General features: G+C 52.8%; 1 protein-coding gene across 1 annotated transcript in view; it reads right to left on the bottom strand.

Annotated features, from left to right (window-relative positions):
• Nucleotides 1–10,846, bottom strand: part of KMT5B (lysine methyltransferase 5B) — a 38,881-nt gene that overhangs the window by 1,183 nt on the left and 26,852 nt on the right. Inside the window, exons 10-11 of the mRNA XM_077766566.1 lie at nucleotides 7,083–7,279; nucleotides 9–514 (exon numbers count right to left, since the gene is read on the bottom strand). Of these exons, the coding sequence (XP_077622692.1) occupies nucleotides 9–514; nucleotides 7,083–7,279 (703 nt within the window). The remainder of the gene's footprint in view (nucleotides 1–8; nucleotides 515–7,082; nucleotides 7,280–10,846) is intronic.

The following is a 10,846-nucleotide window of genomic DNA, read 5'->3' as shown; positions in this document are numbered from 1 at the left end:
CCCCCCGCCGCGTCCGGCTCCAGCTGGACGGCGGAGGCCTCCTTGGGATTCGGCCTCGTCCTCGCCGACCGCCTGGTGGTGTAGGCGCCGGGGGCGTCGTCCCCGGGCGGGGGGGCGCCTCGCCCCGAGCTCGCTCTGTGCTCCCTGGCCGCGTGTCTGGTTAAGCACCCGCCAGCTGCTGTGGCCTGGACTGGTCCCTCTGGCTCCTTATCTTTCTTAATGGGTAAGTTTTTGTACAGAACTACTTTGGGCTCCTTCAGTACCAAGTTTCCCATCTCGAGTTTCCTTGAAGCACTCTTTTGCTCCAGCCGTTTGCAGTGATTTCGTAATTTTATCTTTGAAAGTAAAGGCTTTGCAGGCTTTTTCAGTTTCTTTGGTACCCTGGAATTATTTATATGAGTTAGCTTAGATGAGGTAGAGTTGGAAGAAGCTGGAATCCTTGACATGGACTGCCTTGTCAATGCTCTGCTCTTGCTGTTCTTTTTCACACCAACTGAAGATTTCCGGTTAGGAGCTGCAAGGGTAAAAACAAACAAAAAAAAAAACAAAAAAAAACCAGGATGAAAACCAGGCTTCGTAACGCAGGGGAGCTCAACAGAACGATGCCCAACCCTGTCAGCTATGAAGGGTCGGGCTCACCCCGGCACGTGCCAGACAAACCCCCCCTTTGGTCTCTGCCAGGCCCCCGGGCACCCCCTCTCCGCTCCCCTTCTGCTCCTCGACTGTGGCCTCTGATTCGTGGAGCGTCCGTGCATTTCGCACAGCAAGGACCCGGGTCTCACTCTGGGCTCGTCCCTAATCTATCACGACGCCTGTCCGTCTAAGTACTTCTTCTCCTGAGTTGGAAGTAAACTAAAAGAAAAATCTGTTTTTCTTTCACAAATTCTTAACATCCTCATTCGAAATAGGTTTCTAAAATCCATCGCTCAGGAACTCAAAGTAAGCTTGTCACTTACTCTGTGACACGTGATACAGAACAGAAGCAGGTCGTCAACGGGCCCTGACGGACGCCCTCCATCCCCGTGGCTCCAAACAGGCAAGAGGGACCCTGAGGACCAGGTGCTGTCACTCCCGGCCGACGCCCGCCCACGAAGAACTGCACCGCGCACTCTCCCCCCACCTCCGCGAGGGCCAGCAGGCTTCTGAGGCTGAAGAACTACCTCGGCCCCGTCCGTCCAGGGACCGCCCGCTGCCAACAACCAAACTCGGGAGGGAAAGCAGCTCGCAGTGAGTTACCCTCTCGGGACCAAGGGGGAGCCAACTTTCCCCAGACAAGAACACGAAGGCCGCGACACCCCTGCTGGGAACAGCCACCTGAGGACTGACAGGTAGTTGATCAGATTCTCAAAAGGCTCACATGTGCTCAAGCTGACGCTGCTTCCAGGGGGAGTTTCTTCCTGACGGACTTCTGCTCACCTTTGTTTCTCTTTCCATTTACACTCTGGACCTGTGTGTACCGTGTTTTATACGAGTCAATTGCTCAATTCTTTAGCGCTCCTACCCCCCACCTGAAACCTTTTCCCCATCAATCTACACTTTTCAATCCTTCACTAAGGAACCGAGATGACCAAACTACTAATCCCCACTTCTTCCCAGGAAACAGGGAGGGTAAAAACAACTGTGGGTCACCCCAGCACACTGCCCAACACACACTGTCGCCCAGCACACACCCAAGGGCTGCCAGGGCGACCGTCCTTCCTTCTACGTGGCCACGCAAGTCACCATTAGTTTTCACTGAGACAGAAGAGCAGGAATGCATTACGAGCATTCCCAAAGCACATCAAACCACTAAGAATAAAAGGCTCTGTACCCAAGAAGGGGTGTAAACGGCTCTGGGGCACCCAAACCAGCAGAATGCCCAGGGAGGGGACCCTCTGGTCAGAACAAGGATGTGCTCGCCCCAGGGCCACCGCCAGGGCAGCCCCTGAGTTTCAGACTTAGTAGGAGGAGTGCTTTGGATGCCAGCCAGCGGGAGACCCATGGAGGCAGCACGAACTGGAATTCTACAGAACGAGCTACAAACTGCTGAAGGAGGGTGCCCAGGGCTCCTTTAGTTAAGGGGCTTCTCCTACAAGGTGGATGTAGATGTGCTGGTGGAAGTAAATGCGTGGGAGCGTCCGCCACATGGCGGTCTCGAATGTGCCGGGAGTCTTGTGCTCAGCCCGTGACCCTTCAAGGACCATTCTATGACCAAGCTCAGTGGTTCTCAGCCTTAGCTTTCCTTTCCCGCCCCGTGCTCTCTGTGCCGCACTCAGCCCTTCACAGTGCACACACGCACCACGTGCTGGGCGGCAGTCCCCTACAACCTGGGTCCAGCCTGTCCCTCTAAGAGACAGCCTCTGTCACTCTTGGAAAACCCTCCTGTCAAGTCCAGTCCAGCGAACACTTTTCAGCCCTTTCCCCCTCTTCCTTCCTCAGAACGTAACCCTGTGCACCGTTTTTCTTCCTGAAAACTCCTGTCCCGCTGTCTGTCCCCAAGAGCACCCTCTCCTGGCCTCGCATCTGCCCCTTCAACTGCGCCCCTCGGGCCTGCTGTCCTAGACCCTTTGGAAACTACATGCATCCTCTGGGTGAGAAGCACCCCCCCACCGCCAGGGCTCTTACACCGAGGCAGGGGCAGCTCCTGAACCACCTTCTCCAGCCTCTCTCCTAGATTACGGAACCGGATCATCAAACACCCACTGGCGTCTAGATCTTCCCGCAAGGACGGGCTCCCCACAGTCACAGGCCCAAACTGAACTCACCATCAAGCTTCACGGCTGCTTCTCCTTAACTGTCCACCCGCTGCCCGAGCAGCCCCCGGGGGGTCGCCCCAGACTCCTGCCTTCCCCGGCCGCCCCACCTGCTGGGCCGCCACGTCCGTCCTGAGGAGCCACCCCCGCAGCGCCCCCGAGTCATCTGTTTCTCTCTGCTCACAATCAACCCGCTGCCTGAGCTGCGGCGACGGCCTCCTACCTCTTCTCATCTCTCCCACTGCTTCCCCGACATTCCAGTCCCCACTGTGGGCCCAGACTGATCTTCCCAGTAGAACAGGTCACTTCTGGGCTTTCAACCCTTCAGTGACCTAGCGCCCCAGGAATAACCCCAAGTTTTAAGTGATGGTCAGATCCGTTCCTCCCGCCTTCTACTCCAGCCATGATACACCCGGCTTGCCGGGGTCCTACACTTACCCCTGTACCTCCATTTATGAATTCCCTCCGCTCTGTACCTGCCTCACTTGGCCAGCCCCTCACCCCCTTTATGACTCGGCTTAGGGAATGCTTCGCTCGGGGGGGGGGGCTTTCCGGACTTTCTACAAAGGCCAGGTCACTCTCCCCGCGTATCGTCAAAGCACTGAGATTCTCCTGAGTCTCGCTCTGATTTTAATCCATTAGAGGAGCCTCGTTCTGTGACGATTCTGAACCCACCCCCGCTTCCAACAGATTCTCTGCTTTGCTGATGGCAGTGAATCACCTGACAGAGGGGACGTTATTGTTTTCATGTCCTAAACGGCACACAGCAGACTGTATGTGATGCTATGAGCTCTCACTGCCACGTTCACGTACGCAGCAGCCTGGTCTTTTGTTTCAAAAGCCTTCTCTCATCAACAGCCAAGCTAAAAGGGAGGCTCATCAAGCCAAAGGTCAGAAAAGACACAGACAAGCTGGGCAGGGGGATGTGAGCAACAGACTGAGAGGACAGCCCCACGGGCACCAAGGGCTCTTCACTCTCCCAAGCGGGTCCACCCTGTCCTCGGGGATGCGGGGACGACAGCGGCGCAGGCGGGAGAGACAGTCGGCACAATGCAAACTAATGGGAGCGGGCGGGTGTGAGGCATCCCCCCCCACTACCCCCCACCCTGGGCACCCTGCTCTCAGCACCACGGAGGACTCTCTTGCCTGGAGGCGGGGACAAATCCCAAATGCGCAAACCTAGGATGGTGATTTTAGGTGGAGATGCACTTTCTCAGCAATCACTACACACTAGGTGCTGTGCAAAGTGGCCAAATTAGTATGACCTCAATCCTAACAGGCATGCTCTGTAATAAGTGCTACTACAGCCATGGGAATAGCACACAGGGACTGCGTGCCTGACGCCGTCCACCTGGTAAGCGGAGGAGACGGGATCTGGACTAGGGTCTGGGCTCCAGCTCCTGGAAAACGGCCGTCACAGCTATTTCAGGGGGTCCTCAAAACCGTCAGGTAAGCCCTGTGTGGGCATCAACCATTACAGCCAGATATGAGAACAGCAAGACGACGGCCAAGCCTCCGGCGCGCTGGGGCCGGGCTCGTACTGGGAGAGCCCCTGCGAGGGGCACCGCCACCGTGAACCACGGGCCATCCACAGCCTGGCATCTTCAGCACTTGAAGATCCAGAAAGCCCTGAGTAAGACTTTAAAGGCTTCCGTTCCAGCCTGTCAGGCACAAGCATCTTCCACCTTATGTGACTGACACAGGCTGGCGTGGCTGCCTGGAAAAGGGTGCTGGAAGGGACAGGCTTAGCAGCAAGGAGCGTTCGGACCAGCAGCGAAGTCTGTGCCGGTGGATAGTGAGAAGTGGGCCTGGCCCACTGCCTCTGGGCCAGGCGCTCTGGAGTCAGGGCAAGCTCAGGGCCCCGGCCTGGCCTTCTGGAGCGCACCCCGCGTCGTGGCAAGACTGACATCCCACACGTCACAGCACTGACTGCGGGGGTGGGGGGCATGGCCTAGCCACCGATGCCCAAGAGGCCTGAAAAACCAGAATCTTCTAATACTGGTGTTACCATTCAGGCTCGTGGACTGAACTGGTGAAAATGGACGATTGTCATCTCCTCTCTCCGGACGCCACAGCCAACGGTCAACTCGTGGCTCTTGAGACGCCTTTCAGATAAAGCTCTGCACAGAAGATGGTAATCTTTCTCCCCACTGGGCAGGAACGTTTTCTTAGAGAACACAGAGCCGTTCTCTGCCACCCGGATTCCCGGCAGCCGCGCGCGGAGAGGCCCCCGGGGCCACACGCCGCAAGCATGCCCGCCTTCCCCGGGAGAGGCCTGGGCGGCTCTGGCTCTGCCACTGGCTGCCACTTCAGAAAGTCTTTCTTTCAAACGGGGAGGAGGGCACGGTCGAGACACACACGCCAAAAGANAGGAACGCTGCTGGAAACGTGACCTCGGGGAGGGTGGCCTCAGGAGCGATGGCGCTACGGAGCCACACCTGTCACAACTGTCAACTCTAACACGCGGCCCTCCACGTTTGCCACACTGACCCTCCGAGTCCTCGAAACGATCATTCTGCCGAAAGGTAACTTACACCAAGTGAGCCCCCTGTGATAAGCAGTCACTGGAAAGTGCCACACTTCTACTCGGAAACGCTGGGACCATGGCTCAAAGGGATTACTTGTCCACTCGGAACTTGAGCCATGGCATTTCTAGTCTGCGCTGCATGTACACCTGTGTACCTGTTGTATCCCGGAGCTAAGGCGTAAGCTCCGCGGAGGAGGGCCCGAGTCCCATACGTCTCTGTAACTCTTCAACCGCTAGTAGGCTTTTAAGAAGTATTCAGTTTACTAATAACTATTCCCTAGATGGTCACACAGTAGTCAGTACGTTTCCAGAAGCCATCTATATTATGCTCTTTTAGATTCTGTGGTGTACTGAGTTCAGTATGTATACAGTCGGCATAGAGCTACCCCCTCCCCCACAGTGTCACAGGGCCATCCGGTGTGGGCAGCGTGGTGGCCGTGTCCGCACTCTTTAGTGTCTCATGCACGTATTTCTAAACCGGGCTTCACAAGTCTCCAGTTTCACCAAGGAACCAGACTCCGAAAACAAAACATTGGTTATGTTCCATTTATTATCAGAACCAACAGTCAACAGTGAATGACGGGCTAACTGCTTGCTCTCTTTCTGTTCCCTGGGACAGTAAAGGCTGGAGTAGGAACGCGCCACGGCTGTCCCACTACCAGGCTGGCCCCGGGCCCCGGGCCCCCGGCGGCAGGCGGATGCGGGATTCATGGCAGTGACATTCACCATCATGGGAGAGGCCTTCCCTTTGCTCCAGGATTTTCTGCAGGGAAGGGGTGCCCCTGTGCTGGGCTGAAAACATCTGCAGACAGGGAGAGGAGCCTAAGACAGCCAGACTTAAGGAGGCACGGAGGCGCCACCAAGTACCCGTGGACACTTGGCGCGCCGAAACGGGCGTCCCTAGGGAGCACGGAGTCAAAACTCTGAAAGTTTATTCCTGTCAGAAACAAGCAGACTAAAGAGCCTACAGCTTTAGTGGCAAGGAGAGGAAACTGGTGTTACCCAGAGGAGACCGGCAGCCATGAAAATGGTTCCAGGACTTCAAAGCTCCGTGAACACGATGCGTTTCCTTTTGCCCGGCTAGGCCTTCTTCGCTTTCTTTTCGTTATTCTCCATTCTCTCTTTTTCCAGTTTCCGTACGGTCTTGCCCCCTCGTACAACTGGTATCTTAAGGTTTGCTTCTTCTTCTCACCTCCCGCTGGTGTCAAAAGCGGCTAACACGACACGCCCTAGCATAGCAACCTTCCAGAGGCTCCTCTCTCCCAGTTTGGAGTCTGGGAACTGGCAGTTTGGTGAATTGGCTTAGTTCATTTTGAAAAGGGCAAGCAAGCAGTAAAAAGGTGGAAGCCTTGAGGCCGGAAGCTACAAACTGCCCAAGTTCGCGTCACGGGTGCCTACGGACTGGCCTGGCGTGAGGACACGTGCGCCTCCACGCCTCTACCCAGTCCTTCGTCTTCCCGGAGGACCTAACGCCATCATGACAGTCAAACTACCACCTTGGAACTGTGTCTCTCAAACACAGGACGGCCCTGGAACACACGATGAAGAACGTAACATCCAGTTACCAGGTGTTCAGGAAAAGCAGGCACTTCCGTCCAGAGCAGAGGGCCGAGTCTGGAGGCGGGACACAGACTGCCTTTGTGCTCAGATCATTTCTAGAACCTGCAGTGCAGCTGAGGCACACGAGTCCCAGGGCCTCTCTCAATATTTAAAAGGTCGAAACTACTGAAGTGAAGCATACTTTAGAAAGATAATTGTGTGAAAATACTTTTTAAAAAAAGAAAAAAGAAGATATATATGCTTATCAAATCTCCCTTACTTACTTGCATTGTTTTTTTCCTGAGTGGTATCTGCATCAGTGTTAGAGCTGACAGATTGACTGTCTGAGTTTTTGCTGCTGTCACCTAACTTTTTAAGCCTATTTAAGCGTTTGTCTGTCTCTCTGAGTCCGTATTTGCTATTGATAACAGGAGCAGGTGCAGGCAGTCCCGCTCTGGATTTAAAAGCACCGGTTCCCCGTCTGAAAGAGAAAACAGCACAGGTTAAACAGCGTCCCGCCAACAAGTGCAACTGTTGCGGGCTCAAGGCCGCGTCAGGTCAACAAATGTGGTGTGCGGATGGGGACTCGGTCATCCCTGGAAACGTGCCAGGTCTAGGACTCGCGGAGGAACTAAAAATGTATAGAAAATCAACACAAAAACCCTCTAGATTTAAAATAACAAATCGTTAGGACTGCTGGCAGCTCATTACTAACTGCCCTTGGGAAACCGCGAGACTGGGCAGAAGTCCTGCGTAGGTGACAAGAACGGATTCTTTGATTTCAAAACTGGTTAGTGCAACAGGCAGGTCTGCGTTGTGGCTTAAATAACATACCAGCTAGTGAGATTCCAGCTCTGTTCTACACGATTTAACACTACTATACTGACAGCAAGAGTTAAGGGGTTAAAAAAAAGCAAGCAGAGAATTTCCATAAATTAAGCCATTACTTAACAACTCAACATTAGACACAAAGAAACCTTAACTGACATCCTGTACAAGGTGGCTACACTACGTCAAGGAAAATCTGACTTCTGGAATAACAGAAACGGTTTAATTCCTTTTGAGTTCCTGAGATGACCACAATTAACAAAATGTTACCAAATCAAAGACATCAACGCTTGCTTTTACCACAGGGCAAGAATGATTTGCAGTCTGCTGTAACGAATAATTTATATTTTTATGTAAATTCTTCTGAAGTGAAGGTGCACGCAGAGGCTCTAATCATCCTCAAAAGTAAGTAAATGTTAAAAAAAATTTAAATCTTTAATCCATCTTGAATTTAGCTGGGTTTTCTTCCAGATGCATAATGAATTATACTAACATTACTTGTTAAAGCATCATCGTTTCCCCACATGTGACGGAAGATCTCATACACACTTACCCCTCTTTTAGGCCCCTGTTCATGTCCTGTTACCCATCTGTCCATTTCTGGGCCGAAGCGAGTGGTGGACACTATTTCCTACTAACTGTTAGCACATGTTAAAACAAGTCTCCTCAGGGGCACCGGGGTGGCTTAGTCGGTTAAGCATCCGACTTTCGCTTAGGTCATGATCTCGCGGTTCGTGGGTTCGAGCCCCGCATCGGGCTCTGTGCTGACTGCCAGCTCAGAGCCTGGAGCCTGTTTCAGAGTCTGTCACTCCCTCTCTCTCTGACCCCCCCCTGCTCATGCTGTCTCTCTCTCTCTCTCTCCTAGAAATAAATAAAACATTAAAAAAAAAAAAAGTCTCCTCAAACTATAGAAATTCTTTTTTAGCTTCCTCAGATACATTTTCATAGAAGCATGAAAACAGCCTAATCCTTCATGTTTTGTGGTCCTTCATTAGACTTTACACCCAAGTGTTGTACAGCAGAATCCACAGCACTTGAGAATACATACTGATCGCTACTATGTCAGGACGGTCATGGCCAGAAACACGCATTGAACGGATCCTGGAGGCTTTACCCGCAATCTTGGAACCTCCATAAACCTTCTCCTCACAGAGCCAGCTCCTCTCATCCTGCAGCTCTTGACAGGGCACGCGGGCGCCCCCGAGACCTAACGCCATTAGCTGCCCTGCTGATGTACGATGAAGAGCTGAGTGAGTCCCCTGAACGAGTCTCACCTTCTCAGGCGTTCCTGAGAACTTCAGGAGTATTTGCAATCAACCTTGAAATCAAACCGCTCAAATGGTGTGAAGGCAGCCACGGCTACAGTTTGACATGAAGCCTTTCCATTAAAAAAGGAACCGCAGTACCTGTGTGGAGCAGGCAGGCCCAGTGCCCCCGACCAGGGAGGGACTGAGGCTCACAGGGGAGACGCATCTGCTTGAGGAGCAGGACGATGCGTGCAATTCCAGACTAGTCAGAGAGCTGTTTCGGGGTTGGTGCGGAATCCCGAGTCCGTCGTTACCTTTCTCAGGATAGCCTCCAAAAGCTTATTTAGCACACTGTATGTCCGTCTGTCCATCCATCCACTCGTCCATCCGTCCATCCATCCATCCACCCACCCACCCAGAACCTATTACATGCCAGGTGCCGTTCTGGATGCTGGTAGTGAGTGGGAAAGATAAACGCCTCCATGGAGCTTCTATCCTAAAGGACAAATAACCAGAAACCACAAGGTAATTCTACAGCTAACACCTATTAACTCTGTGTTCTACACACTTCACACAAAATACAAATGTAATCCTCACTGCGACCCTGTGAGATTGCTTCTAACATTCTCTCCCATCTTACAGATGGGGTAATTAAGGCACAAAAAGCAGTTACACTGCCCAGGATCACGTAGCTAACGAAGAGCAGTCACAGGATTTCACCTGAGCAGGTTCCTCAGGCAACTTAACTGCTGCCCTATGTTGTCTCTGGAAAAATAATTTTGAAGCATTATTCAAGTGTAATTAAATTATTTCATGGATTAAAGGTCTTTTCCTGTATGGGTCTAAGATTTAACCAATGTTCAAACCATTTTTTATGTAGAAAATGATAGATTTTTTATTATCCCTCCCAAAAGCGGGGCAAAAGCACGGCAGCCTCAGGAAGAGGTTTCCTGCCGTCCCTTATGGCGAGGATCCCAGGGAGGGAAGAGAGACAGCTGCGGAAGCACAGGACTCCACGCTCCTGCTCTCGCATGACGCAGGGGGCACTTCCCACTACTTGGAAAGAAGGGAAGTGGGGCCCTCGGGCTGGCCAGCGGCTGGCTGGCTGCAGTGGGAGAAGTGGCGCTTCGGGACCGCCATCCTTGTTCCCACGGGAACGGCAGGAAGTGGCAAGAACGAGGGCTGAAGTTCGGCTGCCCCAGGCTCAGACACTTCAGTTTCTGTACTTACAGTGTGGACATGTTTCTATTTACTCTCTCTCAGGATGGCTGTGGAGACTGAGTCAGGGTCAGTAAAGTGCCCGGCACAGTACAAGGTAAGAAAAGTGGGCTCGGGGCGCCTGGGTGGCTCAGGGAGCTAAATGGCCAGCTCTCTGTTTTGGCTTGGGTCATGAACTTAGAGTCTGTGAGTTCAAGCCCTACATGGAGCTCTGCACTGATGGTGTGGAGCCTGCTTAGGTTTCTCTCTCCCTTTCTCTCTGTCCCTCCCCTGCTTGTGCTCGTACTCTCGCTCTCCCTGCCACCCAAAATAAATAAACTTAGAAAAAAAGCAAAATGGGCTCAACAAGCCCAGGTCTGTTCCACTGGGTCTGCGCTGCCTGGTAACAGGCTTTCCTGCAGCTCTAGCAAGTCGAGTGTGTGTGGCTGCCTCCGGGAGCCTGCGATGCCCAAATCGCTCCTGTGAGTGGTGTGGCCCGGCGGTCCGGCTAAGTCAGACCTGGGGGATTTCGTCACAGACTCCAGAATCTTGATGGGTCACAAGAGAAGCTTCCTTATTAAGAGATAGAATTTAGGAATTATGAAGAGTATGTGCATCAAAACAGAAATTCCTGTGGTGAGGAGAGCGTAACGTAAGGAGATGTTGAATCACTAAGTTGTACATATGAAACTATTGTAACCCTGTGTGTCAACTAGGCTCAAATAAAAAAATTTGAAACAAAAATTCCAGGGGTGCCCTGGTGGCTCAGCTGGCTA

Source organism: Crocuta crocuta, unplaced genomic scaffold, assembly GCF_008692635.1.
Source record: "Crocuta crocuta isolate KB4526 unplaced genomic scaffold, BGI_CrCroc_1.0 scaffold636, whole genome shotgun sequence".
Lineage (NCBI taxonomy): Eukaryota > Metazoa > Chordata > Mammalia > Carnivora > Hyaenidae > Crocuta > Crocuta crocuta.
The sequence above is the reverse complement of the archived record's forward strand: the minus strand, read 5'-3'. Positions and strand labels throughout refer to the sequence as shown.